This window comes from Pelmatolapia mariae, linkage group LG3_W (assembly GCF_036321145.2).
Source record: "Pelmatolapia mariae isolate MD_Pm_ZW linkage group LG3_W, Pm_UMD_F_2, whole genome shotgun sequence".
Lineage (NCBI taxonomy): Eukaryota > Metazoa > Chordata > Actinopteri > Cichliformes > Cichlidae > Pelmatolapia > Pelmatolapia mariae.
The window spans coordinates 87,796,075-87,820,318 of record NC_086229.1 but is presented as its reverse complement, the minus strand read 5'-3'; the positions used below and the strand labels follow the sequence as shown (position 1 = coordinate 87,820,318).

General features: G+C 39.8%; 1 protein-coding gene across 1 annotated transcript; it reads right to left on the bottom strand.

Moving 5' to 3' along the window:
* Positions 1-8,376: 8,376 nt before the first annotated feature.
* On the bottom strand, positions 8,377-21,283 carry LOC134624048 (interferon-induced very large GTPase 1-like). Its single transcript, XM_063469036.1, has 5 exons — positions 21,238-21,283; positions 18,409-18,608; positions 13,900-18,336; positions 8,691-8,742; positions 8,377-8,582 (listed from the first exon to the last, which is right to left on the bottom strand). The coding sequence occupies exons 1-5, from the start codon at positions 21,281-21,283 to the stop codon at positions 8,377-8,379; spliced, it is 4,941 nt and encodes a 1,646-aa protein (XP_063325106.1).
* Positions 21,284-24,244: the final 2,961 nt, after the last annotated feature.

Below are 24,244 nucleotides of genomic sequence, written 5' to 3'. Positions count from 1 at the left end.
CCGTGAAAGAAATACAAGTCAACAGCAATCGATCGTTTTCACTTGCAAGGGAAGTATCGTCTTGTGTCTCACACGAAAATGACCCCCGACGATGACCTCCTCCTGCTGCCTTTTATTGAGACACACAAGAAGTAACGCCCACATAGTTCTAAGACAAAGCTTTGTATGCCATGTGTGAATTTCTATATGTAAGTAGGAATGTGTGTGTGTGTGTGTGTGTGTGTGTGTGTGTGTGTCCTCCTGCTGACCAAAGGGTCGTAACCGCAGGAAGCTTACATCAAAAGACCTGTGATAACACACTTCAACCTCGCACCCAGAACCTCGAGAATCTGGGGAGGGGGAGAGTGGAATTGTTTTCATCCCACAGTTAAACTATATAGAGATGGATGGTCAAGCATAAAAATGACAAACATTTATCAATTCACTCTAACAGTTATCATGTGACCATCCTGTAGCAGGAAGGTCGCTGTAGCAGAAGTCATCTCCACTGAAGCCCCCTCACAGCAGAGGGCCAGTCATGCTGTTTATTAGGATTTGCTAGTGAGAAAAAACATTTTCATCAAGTTTTAAATCGTTTCGTTGCTCTTTTCTCTGCGATTGTCATAAAATCGTCGTCCTCTTTTCAAGCCTTAGCTCGCTTTTATTTTGAAATATGAGTCTTGTGATCAGAGATGAATCTGTGCTGCATGATGTGCGTAACATCAGAGCGATAAAAGCCAGCTTTGCCTTTCAGTGATTCGCAGTAAGGACATAAATGACCTAAACTGAGACTGAAAAAAAGTGCAGTCAGTTAAATGTTAGCTCACCTAACATGTAGCAGTGTTTACATGTAGCCATGTTTGACAGACTCCAGGGCTTTGATGCCATAAGATGCCTCATATCCTCACAGACTCATGAGATCACACAGGTGGTCTGACCTGCTCGTGTCACACTGTGCTGTCTGTCTGTCCGTTGTTTTTCTCGTGCAGTGATGTTATGTAGCAGAAAAACAGTTGGATGCTCGAAAAGTGCAGAGCGATGTGTGACTGTTGGGTCTAAGTCAGACCCCGCTGGTTTAGAAACTTATTCCCGTTAACGACAGAAACAAGACGAACATCATTTTCTTGCTAGCAAGGGAAGTCCTTGGCTCAAGAACCAGCTCCTAACCCGTCTCCAGCCCAAAGTCCTTCAAAGAGCAGCTTCCCTTGCAGCAGTATTTATTGACAACTTCAACCAATAGTTTACAAAACACCTCCCCTTGCAAACCCCATTTGGTTACAAAGAAAATGCAGTGTGTGTGTGTGTGTGTGTGTGTGTGTTCCTGCTGACCAAAGGGTCGTAAATGCAGGAAGCTTACTTCAAAAGACCTGTGATAAAACACTTCAACCTCGCACCCAGAACCTCGAGAATCTGGGGAGGGGGAGAGTGGAATTGTTTTCATCCCACAGTTAAACTATATAGAGATGGATGGTCAAGCATAAAAATGACAAACGTTTATCAATTCACTCTAACATTCCCTCCTGTTTTGTGATTTTTATGCTCCAAATTATTCCTATGTAGTACATTGTTAGCCATATTCCTCTTGCTTGACAATTTCAGCGCAGCCGTCATTTATACACAGACTTCTGTCATATCATTCATTTCAGTCAATTCATACTGTTGTAAATGTACATAACTAACAAATGTATCAGAAATCATCTTAGTTCACATTGATCTTATACACTGTAAAATGCATCCTATACATAAGCAAAATAATGTCAACAGTCTAAAAACAGGAATTAATATTTTCAAAAGATGCCACCAAGGACCAGACATCAACCAAGCTCTCCAGCCTTGTGGTGCATCTACTCCTGTCGTGCGATTCATTATGTATTCCTGCAAGTAAACAACTGAATGTAACAGTCAAACAAGAAGAATCAACATACTCAAAAATCATATGTCACTACAATACAACTGTATACAGCCATAGACATTCAAACACATCAGTTGACTTTATCTTTTGTCCATGTGGCTCTCAGCTAACTTCAAAGCTGTAGCCTGGTCAACACCCTTCTTTATGACTCCTATCAACCCCCCAAAGCATCCTGTGGGGGTTAAAGTCAACTGGTGAATTATCTGCTTTTTACAACTCTTCTCCTGTCCTGTTGTCAAAGATGGATAGATGGTTGCAACGTTTATGTTCACTTTCTTTGCTTTCTCTTTCCTCTCTTTCCTAGTCTGTATTGGACTCAATGCTGCTCCTAATGCCTCTCCATACTCAGCGTTTAATCTGTCCACCACCTCTGCTCTCTTACGCTCTTCTCTGGCTCTTCTCTGGCTAACATTCTTGCTCTTTCTAATGCTTTTCTACGGTGTTGTTCTAGAGTAGTTTCAGTGGATTGAGCTGTGGTTTCATCCTCAAGTTTCACAACTACTGCTTATAATATTGCTCCTTTAACATTCCATGCTTCTCTTCTCTTTTGAACCTGCTCCAGCCACAACTTAGCGACAGCTAACTGCAATTCCTTCCTCTGCTTAGCTGTCCCTGTTTTAGCTGCTGCACTTACAATTATTCTTTCTACAAGCATTTTACACTGAACTTCCACTAATGTCCCTTCAAATCCATATTTCCTACGCCAACAACCTACATACTGCGTGCTGCCCGATGAAAATTTCTCCATAAATTTTACATCCCCTTCTAAGGCAGACTTACACATTTTATTCTCACACAAGACAACAATCAGCCACACTCACGCAGACCACGTCTGGCCCGCACACACACAAAATAGGCCTATCGCTTGCGTCTGCACGCACAGCTCTCTTTGACCTGCGTCCTAAACGCACGGTCCAACGCACTCCCGTGCTCGCGTGAAACCGCGCAGCTACGGAGCCGTTTCTTTAATAGCCTGCGACCTTCCCGCACGGCTGGCGCACTCCCGTACCTGCGAGAAACCGCACGGTCACGTAGCCGCTCTCTATTGTTTTAGGTTCGCGTGAAACCCGCGCAACCAGCGCTCCCCTGGACCCGCGTCTGCCCGCGCAGTCTCAGTGACGCATAAGGCCTTTTTTTACTCACTGTTCGTGTTGTTTTCGTTCATGGGAAAAGTCTCTGGTTCCCGTCAATCGCCATCCATCCCGAAGGGAGCTCAGACGCAAACACTCCGGCCTGGTGACAAAGTAAAGAAACCAGGGCTTTCATCAATCGTCCCAGACGATCACTACTAGCAGACTACGGCGGCATCCTCTCCCTCTCCTCGCGGTGGATGCGATGTTTTAGGATCCGGCTCGAAGGACCAAATAAATGTTGGGTCTAAGTCAGACCCCGCTGGTTTAGAAACTTATTCCCGTTAACGACAGAAACAAGACGAACATCATTTTCTTGCTAGCAAGGGAAGTCCTTGGCTCAAGAACCAGCTCCTAACCCGTCTCCAGCCCAAAGTCCTTCAAAGAGCAGCTTCCCTTGCAGCAGTATTTATTGACAACTTCAACCAATAGTTTACAAAACACCTCCCCTTGCAAACCCCATTTGGTTACAAAGAAAATGCAGTGTGTGTGTGTGTGTGTGTGTGTGTGTTCCTGCTGACCAAAGGGTCGTAAATGCAGGAAGCTTACTTCAAAAGACCTGTGATAAAACACTTCAACCTCGCACCCAGAACCTCGAGAATCTGGGGAGGGGGAGAGTGGAATTGTTTTCATCCCACAGTTAAACTATATAGAGATGGATGGTCAAGCATAAAAATGACAAACGTTTATCAATTCACTCTAACAGTGACGTGTGGAGAACATCAAAGTCTGTGTGTGTTCAACAGCTGTTAGAGCCACACTTTGTCCTTTCTGTGGTTTAACTGCTGGATTTATTTTACTTCAACACTCAAAAACTGTCAGCAAGGCAAAACTTCATGATTGGATGATCCCGTGTCACGTCCACAGTGTCAAACGTGCACAGAGACAGTGACACCCACAGAGAAACCCTCAGCTTGGTGTCCATTGCAAATCTGCACCTGTTGTCTTGTTTCTACTTTCTTTGTTGAACTCAGAAACTCGAGACTTGAGATGAAGAAAAATGTTAAATAATGGAATAAAAAAAAGATGATTATTAAAAAAAAAGTAAAGTAAAATTATATAAATAAATGAGGTGATGATATTTCTGTTTACTTTAGAAGTTATTATACACTGTATGCTGTGATTCTGATCTGGGAAACATTAAAGACATTCATAGCCAGACTGCTGACTTTGTCTCTTCATTCAGTCGCCTAACAGAAGTGCAGTGAGAAAGGATTTACCCCATCCTGATGTCTTAGCTATTTGCATATTTGCCACACTTATGTTTCAGATCATCAAACAAATTTTTATGATAGATAAAGTTGACCAGAGTCAGTATAAAATAAAGCTTTTACATGTATTACTGGGAGGTCGGCAGCTCCCTCCACTGCTTGGCCCTCTGTGTGAAAAACAACTGGGATCCAGCTTCCCTGTGACCCTGAATTATATAAGCGGAAGAAAATAAATAGATGGAAGGATGGATGATTGTATTTTGTGTACAACTACTGAAGTGTGAAAAGGGTTGGCCAAAGTCTCTGTGGGGCTCTAAGCAAAATTTGATTTTTGGGGCCCTCTATTAGTGCCAAGAACACTGATTAATGATCACCTACTATAAATGTATTTCATTTTCTAATGTTGATGTTGTTGTAATCCACAGTGAAAAATGTCATAAAAGCAGATAACAGATTTGCAAATTTCAAGAAAAATGTTTTCATTAATGTTAAAAAATAATATTAAGCAAAATACCTCCCCCTGCTGGCCGCACAGAGAAACAATAGATAAAACCTCAGAGCTGCACAGTTGCAGCAGTGTTGTTTACGTCATTCTGTTGTCAACCACACATCGGTTGTTTCTCATTGAAGTGTAAAAAGATCTGAAATGGTAGTAAATTCAGCTACTATTGTGGGCTGGGGATGATTTACACTTAACATTTTAAGTGGTATAATAATAACTGGGTACTGAATGTCATAGACCCACTAAAAGTAACAAAATAAGCTAACATCAAATACATTTACTGTAAACACATCAGAAGTTTATTTATGTGGCAAAAAAATAGATCTACACAAAATGTTGCAGGGAAACAGAGAAGGAGCTCATATAGGTTTGAGTTTTATTCACATCTATTGTGCAGGTACAAATAACAGAGTGGAAAACTTTATATTTTTTGTTTGCAAACATTAATTTATGAAGATTAATTAACATGAGTGTGGCACAATGTAAAGGTGAAAGCAGTATTCTGACACGACAGTGCAATCAAAACACATTTTGCCACTACAATCCGTGAATAATTGTGACAAACAACTGTAATTTTAATATTGGACAAAATAGTTGTGCAGCCCTAACCTGAAATATGCTGTTTGTTCTGAATGAAAAAAGTTTAGTTAGTCATGGGTAAACATTTTAATCACATTTACAGATGCAATATATTATGTCAGTTAAGACTAAATGTTGCTATAATTAACTATAAGATAGCCGTAGACAGCTGTGGGCACACTGGGATTGTTGTTCATAATTTCCCTCAGTTAGTCAGGCTTTTTTGAAATGTATAATCACCTTAGTGTCCTGTTTATCACACATAATATAAAGCATTTCCTGTCTGGGTGTGGGACTCTTTGTTTGTTTGGGTCTCCTAAGCAAAGCAGAGAGCACTTAGGACATATTTGTTCTCTCTCTGTCATAAAATGAGCCCAACAGCGGCCAACTATTAAGAGATATCACAGGCTATCAAAAGCAATAACAGTGGTAAAGCATGCAGATCTGACATCCAAGAGGAGATGCAGGAGGGGGACTGGGAAACTGCATGTTTAAAAGGCCCATCTAGAGAAATTTTCTTAAGGTGGCATGAGGGTGGCAAAATCAAAGCCTTTTTTTTCCAAACACATACACAGGTGGTTACATATGGTTAAAATGATTCAAATGCAGTAAGTATACACATTTTTCATATAAATATAGTCTATAATTTGATTATTGTCTGTAGCCCACATAATTAAACACTTTGGTTACATAAAATGTGAGTTTTGATTTTATGTACAGTATAGCATGTATAATAAATAAAAATGTAGCCCAGTAAGTATAAAATCCAGAAAGCTACACAACATGGGGCGGTTCATTTACAAACACAAGTCTAACTTAAGCTTCACTGTTTTTTGTTAGAAAATACTAAAATTGTTACATGCTTAAATTACACAAAATTCCACCTCAACCTCACATGCCTGAATTTAGTTGTTTTTTCATTGACATACTGTATTAATATTACTGATCTGAAATCAAATCAAAAAACTTAAAATCCTAGTAGTATTTTTTTACTGTAAAAAAACCCCCACAGACATGTTGAATAAATTATTATTAAAACTTGAAATCAAAATATAAATTGTACATTTTGAAAACTTATGCAAACATTTTGTAAACATATACAACTATTTATCTTAAAATGCAGCCAATACAACTATTATCTTAAATCATATACAACTATTTATCTTAAAATTTATCTTAAAATGCAGCCAATACATCGGGCTTTTTTTAAAAAAAAATTTATTTTGTACAACCATTTAAAAATATTACTAAAACTAAAATGAGAGAACAATGAGGTCTAGCAATAAGATGCCCTACAAATTATGTGTGGCAGTAAAAGAAAAATTGTTTGTCCACCAAAAGACAGGAGAGCACCATGGGGAGAAACCTGCAGGCCTGACAAAAGGAGGTGTATCACTCCACTGGTTTTCATCTTAGTGAGAGTGTTTACATTGCAAATGTAAACACCTTGAGGCGACAGTTGTGATTTGGCGTTATATAAATAAAATTGAATTGAATTGAAATGTGCCTTTGTGACATTCATTAGTGCCCTCACTGACACACAAAACAAAACAATGACTACACAACAGACTAACTACACAAGACAACACAACACACTAACAATACACTCCACGCTAAACGTCACAAATCTCCCACATCTAAAAACTCTCTCTCTCTCACTCACTCGCTCTGTCTCGCTACCGTCACTCTCAAAACTTTCCCCTTTCCCCTCTTCCTAAACATCCAAATCCCACGTGTTGACTTTAAATTGGTTGACATGGCAAATTTTTCCACCGATAGGAAAGAGGTGGCTTTTTTTCTTTCTTTACTGTTTTTGAGCTGTCCTAAGAAAATGCTTAAAAAAAAACCCACACAAAAAAAATGTGACAACAGTATTTAGAAAAAAGCATGGCTTACATATATTTTTTTTTATCATAACTCTGGATTTATGATAATTAAAATTTAAAAACCGGTGTATACTTTGAAGTCCAAACTTTCGATATGGGCTGAAATAGAGATTTAGGATCGCTGCAGCTTGTTGCTGTGTCAGCTTAAATCAGTCATGTGAATTGGAGGTGCAGCGTGTCCGTGGACCACAGAGGGTTAATAACACTCACCTTCATTCCATTTCCAGAGCGTAACATCCAACCACCTGTGTGAAATCTCAAATTTCCATGGTGTTGTTCAAAATGTGCTCTGGCACAATACTAATCATCACTTGCTACTGAAAACAAGAAAAAATGTGACCACACATTATGGTGTAATGCAAGCTCATTTTAATAAATAACACTGTCATTTGCAATGCTAGGGGTGCAAGGGATTATTTAACAATGGCACATGCCACCTCGTGCCACCACAGTAGAGCCACCCACACTTACTGGGGTGTGCTGCAGGTGGATCAGCTTTTCATCAGTAGCTGTGGAAAAGAGACTGGACAAAGACTCTCAGCCTTAAATACAGGACAGAGGATGATCCCATCATCTTTCAGCTAACAGCGTCGAGCAGAAGGACGGCCGGCTGATTTGTCCAACCGAACCCTTTTGTACTCACTCTTGTGTATAAGGAGGCGGTGAGGGGTTGTGTAGTTAACCTCAGCACCACACAACTACAGCAGAGGAGAGAACACAAACGAGTCCTTTCATTCGGCTCTGTTCTTTCTCCTTGTCTGTTTTATAAGCTAACACTAGAGGGCGCCATTGTGGCACATTCAGCGCTCACTCTGAGGTCACTGGACAGAGAAATCACCACCTTCATGGGCACATCACAGTTGTGCTTAAAGCTTAAAGTTTCCTGGATAATTTGGACAAGTAACACTATGTTAAAAGACAGATATCCAACAGAATTAAAATGCATGTCACAGCAGAGGGTGACGAGCTAGTTTCTCAAAGCAGATCACCATTACTTGCTGTTTGGAAATACTTCAGATTTGGCACAAGTGATGATAACCAACAACAATTCATATGCAAACAGTGCGGCCTGCTTCCACTGCAAAGCAGCATGACTAAGTTATTAAACAGCTTTCAAACACACCAGAAACTGCAGTGTGATTAATGCATGAAGGACCAGAAAACAGGGAGACAGGTGTCATGCCAAGGTTTTCCCTGACAGAACTTTTTCCCCTGCATCTGGAGTCGACTCATCCCGGAGAGACTCCACCCCCTCCTGATCACTAATTGCACACACCTGGGAGGTTACATAAGAGGGCATGGCAGGACAGAGGGCGGGAGATATGGCGAAGTAGCTGGTGGTGGCAACGACCTGTGACAGGCTTGGAGGCCCTGACGAATGGGCTGCAGAGAGGCAACGGGGATTAAGGAATATTCTGCAGCGGTGCGGGAGATTTGCAGCTGGGAGAAGGGCAGAGAAGTACGCTGGATGTTGGGCGGGGAGCGAGATACCTGATGCACTCTTGGGCTTAGGATGGTAGCGGGAAGAGTTCAGTGCTCTGCCCTTGTGGGGTAAGTCTCGTCCAACTAATGATTAAAAGGCATTTCGGGTCATTAAAAAATGAGTGACTGCCGTTTCCCTCCAGCGGCGGCCGGCCAGACCTGGTGGAGATGCTGCGGTCTTCGCTATTTTAACGGACCATTTATGGGACTTTTAGTGTGGTTTTAGTGGACTTTTTATATTCATATTTATATTCATATTCTATTTTGCTCTTTTATTTTATTTTAATAATTGTTGTCCCTGGCCAGGGTATTTTATGCGAAATAAATTCTATTTTTAAAAACGTAAATTAAAAATTTCCTATTGTTTCTGGCTCCGCTACTGCTCTTCCCATTTAAGGTGGGTTCCCCTTTATAGAGTAGAACCTGCACTAAACCGTGCTTGTTATTGCATGGTATTGGATGGGATTATTTCAACAATCTGAGGACATTTTTGGCTAATATGAAGGTAAAAAATGTCTGTGTAAACTCAATTCATATAAACTTTAACGCTCAATATAACACGCTCTTAAACCAGATTTGTCAGTAATTTGGACAGGGGAAACAAATTGCGGCAGGGTCAGCCAGATATTATTTGTCGGGCATAAGTACCTTGGCACAACATCTGATTTAAATGTTAGCGCATTTCAGCCATTTGCCACTGTGCAGGACAAAAAATTTCAGACTTGTCCAGGCTTTAAATGAGTCTCACAGGCCTGAGTATGCCCTTGAAGTCATTTATAATTCTTACCTTTGGCTGAAAGCGTGAATGAGACACATTGTACAGACTTCTGGATGTTAAACTACTATTTTCATTGTGAATATTAATCATGATGGAGTATGCTAGTCAAGTATGCTACTGTCTCAGAGCCCTGTATACTAGGAAGCGAGGTCAGCATATCAAGAGTTTCTTTACATTATCTGGATTAACTTACCTTAACACCGGACCAGGATAAATAGTTACATGAAGCTGATTATCAGCTCTCTAAATTAACCCAAGGTTTTCCCGCCCACTCACATGAAAGGGGTGTTGACAGTTTCAAATTAATCTGTGGGCCATCTGCAAATCTAATTCAAAGGTCATGTACCTGTTTTTTTTCACATACGGTGTCATCTGCATACCAGTGAATATGTATGCTATGCCTTCTGATGATACTGCCTAAGGGAAGCATGTATAATGTAAAGTCTAAGGAGCTTGGAAAGAAAAGCGTCTGGACGCCCTAACGCCCATTCACACCCTGGGCCATCTGATCTCAGGAAATCACATGATAGGGTGGGGCTAGGTTTCACAATGAGCTCACCCAATTGTGACCCACACCCGTTTTCACGCTTTTGCTCATGTAGAGGATCATCAGGGGGTCCTTTGTCCCTCTTTGGGCGGACACTCCCACGGGGTTTAAATCTGGGACTCTCCACCATTTGACCCTAGAACTGAAGAAGCTTCTCGGATGAGAGGTGAAACGTCTTCAAGCAACTTAAACAAGTCCAGACGCTTTTCTTTCCAAGCTCCTTAGACTACGATGACCTGGATGACTGAGAACCTTCACAGACAAGCTGTATAATGTAAACTTTGTGTTAATAGACCTCTCTGCAGGGAATCATACTTGTTATTAATCTCTGGCTCTCTTTCACAGCATGTCTTTTGTCCTATCTTCCTCCTCTCACCCCAACCAATTGCAGCAGATCACCACCCCTCTGAGCCTGGTGCTGCTATTTTTTTTTCCTGTTAAAAGGGAGTTTTGCCTTCCTTCCTTTTTGCCAAAGTGCTTGCTCATAGGGGGTCATATGATTGTTGGGTTTTTCTCTATATCAAATCAAATCAAATCACTTTTATTGTCACAACACATGTGCAGGTACACTGGTACAGTACATGTGAGTGAAATTCTTGTGTGCGAGCTTCACAAGCAACAGAGTTGTGCAAAATACAATAATGTAAAACAAGCAAAATATAAAAATGGCTAATCTAAAAAGTAATAAATATATGTACAATATGTAAAGGTATATACATTACTGAATGTGTATACTAAATATGTTTTTCTATGTGTGTGTGTTTGAATGTGTATATAGTATGTATATACCTGTTTTACAAATGAAATAAAGTAAACAATAAAATAAGATATATAAAATATACAGAGGTTGGTATGTGCAAAACAGTGGTATTTATATACAGTATGGAGTGCATAATGTTGAAGTTCCAGTAGTGAGGGTGAGGTGTCTATGAAGTGTTCAGCAGTCTGATGGCCTGATGGAAAAAGCTGTCTCTCAGTCTGCTGGTACGGGACCGGATGCTGCAGAACCTCCTTCCTGATGGTAGTAGTCTGAACAGTTTATGGCTGGGGTGACTGGAGTCCTTGATGATCCTCCCCGCTTTCCTCAGGCACCGCTTCCTGTAGATGTCTTGGAGGGAGGGAAGCTCACCTCCAATTATCCGTTCAGCACACCGCACTACTCTCTGGAGAGCTTTGCGGTTGTGAGCGGTGCTGTTGCCATACCAGGTGGTGATGCATCCAGTGAGGATGCTCTCAATGGCACAGCGATAGAAGGTCCTGAGGATGCGGGGGCTCATGCCGAATCTTTTCAGTCTCCTGAGAAAGAAGAGGCGCTGCTGCGCCTTCTTCACTGTTTTGTTTATGTGTACTGACCACGTAAGATCCTCAGCCAGATGTACACCAAGGAAGCGGAAGCTGCTCACTCTCTCCACAGCGGCGCCGTTGATGGTGATGGGGGTGTGTACTCCTCTGCACCTCCGGAAGTCCACTATCAACTCCTTTGTCTTTGCGACGTTGAGGGTGAGATGGTTGTCTTGACACCAGTGGGTCAGGGCGCTGACCTCCTCCCTGTAGGCCGTCTCATCACCGTTGGTAATAAGACCCACCACTGTAGTGTCGTCCGCAAACTTCACAATGATGTTGGAGTTTCTAGTGGCCGTGCAGTCGTAGGTGTAGAGTGAGTACAGGAGAGGGCTCAGTACACACCCCTGTGGAGCACCAGTGTTCAGTGTGATGGGGGATGAGGTGGTGCTGCCCAGCCTGACCACTTGGCGTCTGTCAGACAGGAAGTTAAGGATCCAGCTGCCGAGGGAGCTGCTCAGTCCTAGATCCTGCAGTTTCCTGTCCAGCTTCGAGGGAACGATGGTGTTGAATGCTATATGTATTATTGTAGGGTCTACCTTATAGTAATACATACAGATAATACAAACCACCTCGAGGCAGCTGTTGTTGTGATTTGGTGCTGTATAAAAATTGAATTGAATTGAACTAAATTAAATTGTTTCTTGTTGATCTTTGGGTTGTTTTTTGATGGTCTGAGGAGACAGATCTATAGGGGGGTGGGTGGGTGGTTGTGGTGGGGGGGGGGGGGGGGGGGTTACTGCTTCCTGGTCTCAGCTTTGAATATGAATAGTGATGTCTGTGAAAGTTTCCCCAGTTATGTAGTAAGCCCACACTGTGGGCTTTATAGATAAGAGATCACTCTCTATAATGCAATATATCTGTCTGGCAGAGTCATTTTCCTGCTTAGTTAAATCATCATTTTAACTGCTATAACAAAAGAATTTCCCGTGCTCGAACGCGTTGCTATCCACCACAACCATGCATGTTAGATGTTACTGGATTGTAATGGAAAACCAGTCGATCAGAGTTGAGTCTTGGCGATCCGTGGCGAGTCGATCCAAGTAGGTACTAATGGAAAAGGGGCTATAGACTTCGCCTTCATTCGTTTAGACTTAAAAAAAAAAAGAAGAAGAAGAAATGCAGCAGAAGACAAAAAGTGGTTTGGGAAAATAAAAATTGTGTAACTTAAATATGTGATTGTGAGTTACTTTTATTCCGTTTATTGTAGTATAAACCATATTTTTCATAAATTGTGTGTTGTGATTTTATTCAAAATAACATGAAAGACATTTGTCACCAGACTGTCAATTTATTTATGTATATTTTGTTTTGTCAGTGAACAAAAGAAATAAATCTACGACAACCACACAAGCAATAAATGAACCTTAGATACAAGTAAATATCCTCCATTAAATACTGGAAAAAAAAAAAAACTGTCACACAACTAATTATTTTTAAAACTTGGTTTCACATGCAGTTAAGGTAAAGTAAAAATGAATACATTTTGACATCAGTTTTTCTAAAATGCTAGAACACTAAGCTCCATTCTCTAAACCAAATTCTCAGTGGGCTAAACCCATTCTTCCAATCATCCAGTATTTTTTGATAAACACATTCTCAGTCACTAAACACAGCAAAAACACAACCCCAACACAGCTGTCATCTTTTACACACACAACTCACGAATGAACACACGTTTCTAATGATGCAATCTGACCAATCGGGCAGGATAAAAGTCTGTTAAGAGTGCAAAGGTTGTACATGCACATCTACAATGGATGGAGGCACAGGAGGAAGAGTTTGTGTGAAAGGTGGTGGATGGGGCGAAGGGGAGGACAACAAAGAACAATCATTACTGATGAAATTTATGCAACTATTGTACACTATGTCCTCGTTCATGGGATGACATGAGGTAAGCAGGGCAAAGTTTCCAACCCAGTTTGAGCAGATTATCTGTGGCCAGCATGATCAGGACATTTAGAGAAGAAAACTGGTAATTGTTTCTTTGTTTTATTTCTTTGTTTATTTGGTATACAGTATGTCATACCATAAGTACTATAATGTTCATTACAATTCTATTTTTACTGGGTATATGTGTTTTTAGGTGTATTTTTCCTTTCCTAGAATTGAAAGATGACCAAATGAGGGTGGAAAAACTTTTTTTTCTCCCTACACAAGAAGCACTAATTGTTGACATGGTCCTTCAATCACTCTGTTGGATTTTAAAGAGTCAGATGCCATTATTTTGAAGACAAAGTCAACTGTGGAATCACCAGTGTGTAGTGTCTAACAGATGTTTTGTGGTGAATAATATTTTACTTGCTGTGGATGGAGGTTTCAAGAAATGTGTTTTGACAATTCAGAAAACTATTTAAGACAAACAAAATCACACAAAATTCTTAAAATACACTTTAGAAACTCTTTTCAGCATTACATTTTTCATCAAATAGTTGCATCTCATTTACATAAATATAGATAAAAGATCATCAACATGAATATAGACTCAAAGTACAGTTTTTACATATAAAACTGCTGTGGTTGTGTTACTGGAAAACTATCTTTTTTTTTACCTTGTCTAACAGTTTTGACCTTTTAGCCTTAGCCTTTATTAGCCACTTTGCTTTGAATGGATGTTTAAGGCTTTCTTTTGCCTGCTCCTTTGTTATCTCAATCCAACCTGTGGGAATATCAGCAGGTTCTACTTCATATAATTTGGCAAATTCATTGTTGTACTTTGCCATTACATATTTCCAGTAGTCTGATGCCTCAGGGCTCACATCTGGAGTGATTTTCCAGTTTGGGAAAAAATTCTTGTAATTCTTGTAAGGCTGACATTTACCTTCTGTAGCATTGCAATTAAAATATTTTTTAGTGGTCACAAGAGAAGAACATATGTCAGTGGCAAGTTTTTTTGTTGTGTCCCAGGTGTATTTACTCAGACCCTGAGGCTGATGCAGTGAAGCAAAATGCTCAGTATGGTATTTCCCTCCTGCAACACAAGGAGCTTTGCAGAATGGACACTGTTTGCCACAACCAATCATTTTACTTGAAAGCTCAAGCTGGGGCATCACATGGAGGTGTTGCAGTTTAGCTTCAATGCATGTTTTTTTCAAAGTCTCTGTAAGATTTTTTGTCATGTTTTGCACAGACACTGTTAGATAGTCATCAAACTGTTCAAGGTCAGCGTTGTTCAAGATCATGAAAGCACCAAGAGCATCCTGGGAAATGACCAGTTTGTTACCAAGCTCTTTACAAATATCTTCAATAAATGCCTTCAAACCATTAGTCTTTCCAGTTTTGGCCTTCTTGATCGCTTCATGAATGCTTGTGATAGATGACTGGAGATGCTTATCCTCATACTTAAATGTTGATACAGATGAGAAGTGCTTCACTATTTGATTGCGTATCATTTTATATACATAGGTATCAAATGACCATATATAGTCAACATAGTTTTGAAAATCATCCTGCGAAAGCAAATCCAGTAAAACTGAATACTGGAAGGACATTTGTGTTTTAAACTGCTCACATGTCAGCATTTCATCAATGATATCCTGACCCAGGAAACGACTGATAAAGTCTTCAATAGCAGGTTTTAAGCATTTGTTGGTGAATTCTTCTGCCTTCTTCTGACACTGGTCTCGTTTATGGAACACATCTTTGAAATCATCACAAAACTTTTCCTTGTTTTTTTCCAGACATCTGTAGGGATCATTTGTTTGTATAAAATCTTCGTGCATTTTCTGAAACTCTCTGGCTGCAAATCCACAGATGTGCTGTTTCAGAGAAACTTCAAACTCAATGTCTGTGTTAATATCTTGATTGTTCTGCAGCATCTCATCAATGATGTGTAGGATCTCCTCGATGTAAGTGTCAGAGTAATTCATTTTTCTTTTCACTTTTTCACTCACAAACTGAGTGCAAAGAAATATGATGCCTTCAGACAGTTTGTGAACGGCCATTATGTGATCTTGAATGCTGAACATCTTGTTCAGTTTGTGTTTAATTCGTCTGAAGCGTCCTTCAGCTGTATATTTGAAGGGCTCTTCTCCACAGTTGTACAGACTCTTTTGATTTAACAACTCATATGCATGACTCCCCCGGTGTGACAGATTTATTCTCAGGAAGTTAGTTACGCTGGTGAAGACATTTGTGGCATTTTGTTTGGAAACAGATAATTTCTTCACCGTTTCATTCCACATTTTGTCAAACTCTTTGTCCAGATCCGTTTCATCCATTTGGACATTCTTTTCCCGACATTCATCAATTAGTGCACAAACTGCTTTTTCAATCTCTTTTGTGTAATTCTCTTTGATTTTATCAAGTTCCACCATTCCTTGTCGGATTTCGGCTGCTGCTGTGAGCTGATTATTAACAGACCTCTCAATTTCTTTTCGTAGGCTCTTTGCACTGTTTGAGAATTCCTCTCTGTATCTTTCAACCAAATCTACACGACTCTCTGTTTGCTTGAAATACTCTGTCAGATTTTTTTGAAGCTTTGCCTCCCATTTGGACAGCACTGTGGAGGCTTCACTTTTCAAACAAGTCAGAAATTCTCTTCTGTTAGTTTCAACAGCGACTTTACCAAAATTGGAAATTCTTGTTTCTGCGTTTGTTACCCAGGTGTACATTTCTTTTTTGAATTCCCACTCCCATTTGTTGAATTCTGTGCAGAGTCTCATGTATGCATCAGCTACTAGACTGTTTCTGAAGCTGAAGATGAAGTTTTCATGCTTTACTGCAGTCCACATGCTTGTCATCCACTCTTTAAACTCTAATATATCATAAGCAGATGACTCACAGTTTCTCAACAGTTGGATGATGTGTTTCTTGAGCTCATATACAGCCTCACTGTACCCTACACTGACTGGTGCCATTGGTGGGTTTCCATTCCAGAGTCCAGGAATGTACCAGTTCCCAGTGTCTGGACTGTACTCCATCACATCAGTGAAGCTCTTGTTCTCCTCTTTCTTTTCCATTTTGGCTGCTGCCTGGGTCATCTCATTTAACTGTTCCAGGAGCAGTTTCCTGTCTCGTGAGTTCATCTCATGGGCTGAAACATCGGACACATTCTGGTGAACAAACACACATTTCGGCTTTTTGCCCACCTCCTTCATCCTGAGAAAAGCATGCACAACTATTTGTAGGATGTCCTTCATTTCAGTTGAATTCTCCATTGCAACATTAACAATGGTGACATCACTCAGCCCCACAACAAGTGTAGCAAGCTCATTGTCGTGCTCATAGCTGTTGTCTAGTTGTGCAAGTTCTGGTGACTTTAAGCCCTCAGTGTCAATGATCAGCATGAAGTCACAGTTTAGGACTTTTTTCATGTCTTCATTGATTTTGATGAGCAACATAAAGGCACCTCGAGTACATCGACCACTGCTGACTGCAAACTGCACTCCAAACATGGTGTTAAGGAGAGTGGACTTTCCTGTGCCCTGAACTCCAAGAACTGTGACTACACGTATCTTTCCGTTTGGAGACACCAAGTCACTGAGCTGAGAGAGAACATCACTCACCCATCTGAGAGGGATGTGCGATGCATCTCCATCTACAAGCTCAAGAGGAAATCCATCAAGCAACAACTCTGCACAGAGTTTGGGCAGATGCTGCAGCTGTTGACGTGCTGGATCTTTTTCTGGAAGGGACAGTGAGGCTTCATAGATCTGACCCATTTCACGGAAGAAGTGTTCAGTCCCCAGTGAGCTGTTGGAAATTTGTTGGTCAATTTCCTTGATCTCCTCTTTGTTCTCAGAGTTCTTACATTTTTCTTTATATTTCTCCTTAAGTTTAGAGAGCTTTATACAGGACACCTTGTCAAGGTTCATCCGCATCCATTTCAGAAAATAAGACCTCTCTGTCCTCGGGCATGATATTGCATTTATGATGTATATCATAGCTGTGGACATGTCATAAGAGTTCTGCTTTTTCCGGAGTTCGTGCTTCTGTATCCGAAGATGACTTTTGTAGTCTTCTACATTCTTAGACCCAATCTTTTGAAGTCGGTATTCTTCTGTCTCTAAGCAGGTCAGTTCTTTCCATATTTCACCTTGCAGTGGAAGCTGATCTTCTTTGTATTTCAGGATGTCTTGTATTTCTCCAGTGATGGCATCTGCATTTTTCTTTGCAGTTTGGCACTCTTGAAAGTCTTCATCAACCCGGATTCCCAGTTCATGGGCAATGTCTGCCATCTGCTCTATTGACATCTTCGTATTTGAGTTCTCAACTACATCTCTGACCTTTTCCCTCAATAGCTGTATAAAGTCTGCGTCATTTTTTTTTTTTGTCTTGATAATGATGTTGTTGTTAGTCAAGCCCAACTCTTTTGCTACTTTTTTTAATGCTTCTGAGTTGAAGCGCTTACTTTCATAGTTGCCAACCAGGAAGATCTGTCCCCTGTGACTGTTAAGTAAACTGCTTTCACAGTCCAAATGGTCAAAGATCAGAAAAACTGCTGCAGATGTCTGACACAGAAAGGAGTATTGTGTCACAAATGAAGCAATGTCCCCACGAAGGTTAGCTACAGCCACTGGCTGACTGAAAATATCAATGTTTTTGTTTCCACATGGAAGATACCAAGCAATTTCAATCAGTCCATTTGATATTCTTCTTGGACTGTCACCACACTCCATGTTGTGATGAACAAAGGTGTCATGGTACTGCTGAGAATTGCTCAGAAGCTTATTGAGAATCTCTGACTTGGACAAAGAGCACTCACCCAGTCTGACAAAAGAGATCATTGGAAGTTCAGAGAGAACGATTCTGTCTTCAATGAAGCTCTTGGATTCTGACAGAGACTGAGGTCTGTACTTTTTAACAATGTCTCTCATGGCCCACAGCATGAGTGTGCACTGATTTGTGTCACAATTTGGAAGCAGCAGAGGAACAGAGAACTGACACATGGACATTTTTAGTGCCATTTCCTGTTGTACAAAACCATCAGAACACAGAAAGAGAGCAGTGATTATGTCGAGGGGGTTTAGCATGTCAGCTGTGTTTAGGTCATCAAGCAGATTGTCAATATCTAATTCTGTACTCCCAGATTTATCATTAAAATCATTTTGCTTACACATTGATATACATTTCACATTTCTAGCTGTCAAATTAACCATCATTAATTTCTTTAGACAAAACCATGGAAGGTCTGATTCACACTTGGCAGGTTCATCAGAAATCACCTTCTCATTAATCTCAAGTATTTTGCTGAGTGATAGCTTCTCTCTGTAGTCTTGGTCCAAGTGCAGGTTTTCCAATAAGAGCTCCAGGGATGTCTCTGTGGATATAGAGAATCTTGTTACTTATAGCCATATTTAAATATATATATATATTTTGGGGTGTTGTGTTATTGTGGATCTTTAGTACCTTACTATCTGACCTTTTTTCTGTAAATTTGAACAGAAATCTTAGGAGTTTGTTCAGTGTTATCATGTGCAAAGTGTTAAATACATTTATCGTCCTGACAACAATATAAATCACAAAAATGTAATATTTTCTGTAAATTCTGTGAATCTCGGGCAACTCGACTTGCATTTAGTTTTTCCAGCTGGGCGTCCTTTACCTGGATTTGAGTGTTTTAACCGATGCATGAAACTATACATTTTTAGACATAAGTTGCAACGGCCGGCATTTTCTTTCAAAGTTTGAGTCTAAGGTTTATTTTTTAGCACCTGACGGCTCTTTTTTTGCTTCTCATCCGTAAACTCTCTGCATACTCTATAACGTGATTCAATTTTTTTTGAAAAGTCTCAACAGGATCTTGAGCTTTATTGAAGGTAGGTTTATTAAAGGTTTACGTGGAAAAAAAGCAAGCGGACAGCGGAGCCACGCGATGGTTTTACCGTCGTTGTTGTTAACGACAACACGTAAAAACAGGCACTTGTCTGTCAGTAGTGTGGTTATATTAAATATAAGAGAAAGAGAGAACTTTAAGAAATTAATATAGCCACTACAGTGACCATCAAAACGATGAAGAAATATTGCTGTAAACGGTTTATTTTACGACACCACGAAACAAACGATAGCGTAATAGGAAACAATAGACGTTTTTATATTGTCATCTGATATATATCGTTATATCGAACAGTCCTATGATCAAAAAAATTAGTTATTTACAGTCTCATGCATATTCAGTCATACATGATACAATGTTTCATCATGTTAAGTGCAAATATGTAGCTGTTAGGAGACATTCAGTGTGACTGCACCTTTACAAATGATAGAATCCCATCAATAAAATGTGCAATGGAATGAAAAGCATCTACCAGTTAAAAACTGAAATGCAACTTTGAATCAACAGCAGCATTAAAGAAATGTGCTAAACTACTACTGAATGCAAAATGTTAGATTACTTAAGTCATTTTTTATACTCTGCTAGTTTTACATTTAGCTTTTACAAAGCTTATACATACTGTGGTGTGATGTGGAGAGGAAACAAAAACAGGACACAAAGGGAGTGAAAAATGAAGTAAAGTTCTGCCTTTTTTCTTCTGATGTAGCAAATGTAACAAAATAAAATAAATAGTAAATGACAAAGTCTACATTAGTTGGTATACTGACCACATATTTTTGTTAGTTGAGATCAGTATGGCAGAGGCTGGATGCCTACTATTGGTAAATGGACTGGTTCTTATATAGTGCTTTTCTACTCTATCTGAGCACTCAAAGCGCTTTATACAACTAATTCATTCACCCAATCACACCCATTCACACAAGCACGTTTTCTAGGTTGTTAAGTGCTTAATATCTAACATGTATACACATTCACACCCCGATGGATGCATCGGAGAGCAACATGGGGTTAGTATCTTGCCCAAGGATATTTGGAATGCAGACTGGAGGAACCTGGGATCGAACCACTGGTAGTAGCTGACCTGCTCTACCACCTGAGCTGCAGCCACCTGAGCTGCAATAATACAATTTATTAGTTACTCTTCTTTAAACAAACTCAGTTCTTCTAGAACAGGGTTGGGGAACTCCAGGTCTCAAGGGCCAGTGTCCTGCAGATTTTAGATGTGTCTTTGATCCAACACAGCTGATTTAAGTGGCTAAATTACCTCCTCAACATGTCTTGAAAGCTGTGTCCCAATTCAGGGACGGCACGCTTTGGAGTACGCGGCCTTCTACGTGGGCTGCGAGAAGGCCGGAAGTGTGAGGCTTGTGAAATGGGACGGTCTGGCCTTCGTTGCCCATATGGAAAAGATATATATAAATCTTATAAAGTTCGTATCTGTCTTGTGTGAAACTTGTATGAAAAGCATACAAGAGTGAAAACAGATATAAGATCCCTTGAAAAATCATATAAATGAAACTTGTACGTTTTGGATACTTACTAAAACAATATATGAAAGTAATGAGAAAGTGGCCACTTTCATGAATAAATCATGTAAGCCGTATATGATTCACTATATTAAGTATGCTACATCTTATGCAAGTCTTTTATAAGTTTTTACTATTTCTTTTCCATATGGGCGTGCTCTTCAGGTTGCCTAGCAACCATGATACTAACCGGTAGAAACAATCCAAACAGAAGTGTTTGACAGAAATGGAGGAAATACAATGTTTTTTTGTTCATTTGTTTTGTTTTATTAGATGTTTTGATTTGTTGCTGAGAGGCTGAGACCACAGGACTGTAAAACATGATTGTTGGGCTCCATTTCTGTACCCAACTGTAATTTTAAGATTGGCTATTAAATAACAATTAGCTAATGTTGCACACGAGACTAGTGCCATGTCACTTTGTTAATGTAAATACAATATGGCCAATATTGTATTTATTATTATACAAATTATGATTTACTACAGCAGTGAGCTTGAAGTCAGTTTCAAATACTGAGCTTCAAGAAAGATTCAAGCTGCATTTATTTATATTGCATTTTCTATACCTAAGTATTTCTTTTACTTACTTGTGTTAGTAGATGTCTCAGCAGGCTCACTTTTGCTGTTGTCCATTCTTTCATAACCTGGAGTTGGGTTTCTCTGTGTTGAGCTGCTCATATATTTAGTTTCTTCCTTCCTGCAACTTCAGGAGCAGCACAAGGCAACAAAATTAGTATTGAAAAATTATTTTAAAGCCATTTAAGGTCTTCCCATTATATTGTGCATAATGTTGGCTAATATCACTTCTATCACGCTGAACATGATGTTGATAGAGAATTGTTTTCAATTGTTTCCAAACTAATTCTGGTTTGCCTTCCCTCTTGATGCAGTTTGCTTGTGCAGATGTGAACATGGCAATTGCACTCAGGTGCAGACCAAAATAAACACACCAAGACCCTTTGGAGGAGGTGGCCTTGGTTCAAATTAATTCCAGAGTGGTTTGTTTAGGGTGTTAAGGTGATCCGACCCAACTACCAGTGATATGATGCAAGTTTCAACTAAATGCCCTTCCCGTTGCCAGGTATCCTTTTGCTTCTTGGATGTGGCAGGTTACCATAGATGTGCAGAGCGCACAAAAGTCAGTACGGACTTCTCCCACAACAAAAGTAAATAAGACATATATGGTCAAGAGGGAGACTAAATGTTCATACGTGATTTGTAGGGTAAATGGTAAATGGCCTGTATTTGTATAGCGCTTTACTAGTCCCTAAGGACCCCAAAGCGCTTTACACATTCAGTCATCCACCCATTCACACACACATTCACACACTTGTGATGGCAAGCTACATTGTAGCCACAGCTGCCCTGTGGCACACTGACAGAGGCGAAAGAAGGGACAAATTTGGTTTCACTTGCCATTTGTTTCGAGCTTTTTCTGTGTAAAAAGAACAAAAACATTTGGGAGAAGTTCTGACTTTATAAACTTACCAACTGATTCAGATCAGGGTAAATGAACTGTAAGTGTAAAAATGTCCTAACTCTGCATTCCCCAAGGACCATGTCATATTTGAAAAAAAATCAGAATTTCAAAATTATTCACAACTAAGGAAGTTTCTGATTTTTCAAAACGGGTTGTTGCACATGGGGACTGAAAATCATTGTGAGTTTGAAAAAAATACAGTTATTACAATTATACACTAGTGTAATATATTGCTATTAATACATCATAGAGGTTCATAGAGGGTTGCGATCATAGAGGTTACAAAATAGTAGGTAGGTAGTAGACCCAACCACTATGAGGCATATAGACAGGTGGCATGAGTATGGGGTAGTCCTTTAAAACATACAACATGCATTGTATTTTTAATTACCAACTGTATTTCTTAACATTGTTTACAGTAAGGCAAGAGGACAACTCTCTGAATCCATGTGGGCTGTTATTGATCAGACAACTCAATTTTGCTGACCTGCTGGTGATGGTCATAGTTCATCATATTTCAATATCTTCACATCTTTGATCCTAAGATTCCTCCCTTTATCCACAGCAACCTTGCAGAGCAAGAGTAAGTCAATAGCAGAAAGGCAGACCTCCAACAACAAGTGCTGTCTAATAGGTGGACAGCACCAGGACATGACCCACACCTGCTGGCAAAAGAAACTAATGGCACTCCATGATTGCCTGGCAGCACAAAGAAGGGGGCTGCTAAAAACAGGTACTCATCCAGACTGGTTAAAACAAGCCAGAACAACCCTAAACACGAAGGCGATGACACTATCAAACTACCAATTAACTACACCACCACAACACTGAAGCTTCTCTCAGGCATTGTAACAATCAAACTGAATAGGCACATGACTCAGTACACTAGCACAGCCTAGAAGAGCATTGGAAACAACACCAGAGGCTCAAAGCACCAGCTCCTGGTTGATAGAGCAGTACACCAGGACTCTAAGATCAGGTGGACCAACCTGAGCACTGCCTGGTTCGGCTACAAGAACGCCTATGAATCAATACCCCACACATAAATAAAGGGGTGGCTGAAACTGTACAAGGCTAATAGTGCACTGATAACATTCATCGGGATCTCAGTGGAACTGTGGAGAACACTGGAGGCTAACTCCAAGGCACATCACCATTACGTGTGGGATATACAGAGGTGATGAACTATTCCTGAGGCCTAATTTAAATATAAATTTGTTTGATGATCTGAAACATTTAAGTGTGACAAACATACAAAAAATGGGAATTTAAGAAGGGGGCAAACACTTTTTCACATGACTGTATCTTGACAAACTGACTAGATGTTTGAACATTACACTAGTAATTTTTCAGCTAAAAAAAATATTAGTGCATATAATAACATATAAAGTGTAGTTGGTCACACAGAGACTATTTTAAAACATTAAGTAAAAATATTTATCTAAAAGATAAATAAATACACGATAAAATAATACATGAACACGGAAGCAGCAGGAACAAGAGTGCTGATATCAATTATTTATATAATCAGTAAATAATTAATTAAATGTGTCAATAACTAGTTAATTAAATATGTCATCAATTAAATAAAATTCAATTTATTTTGCCCCTAGAGGCCTCCATACTTTTGAGCTTTGGGTTGTATCTGTTGGGCTGCTGTATTCAAAACATCCAGAACACACTGGATTTTGTTGAGCTGGTGAGAGTTGTCATTATGGAGGCAGATGAAACAATGGTCTCGTACGATGTTACGTCTGTCTTCGTTTGTGTTCTGGTAACTGAAGCAGTGGCAGTAGTTTGTATGGCATTACAGAATAACCCCAAAAGCAACAGGACCACCCTCAGCACAGACCAAATCTGTCTGCACAAAAAATAATGCTATCGCTACTTCTTCTTGCTCTCATTTTTTACATTTCTTTGGCTGAATCCATGAAATATACCAAAGTAATACAGTTTGACAGGCATAAAATTGTATTTTTACATCAGCAACCGTTAAGCTGAAAATTTGACGTTCAATGCAATGCAATTCAATTTTATTTATACAGCGCCAAATCACAACAACAGTCGGCTCAAGGCGCTTTATATTGTAAAGTAGACCCGACAATAATGCATAA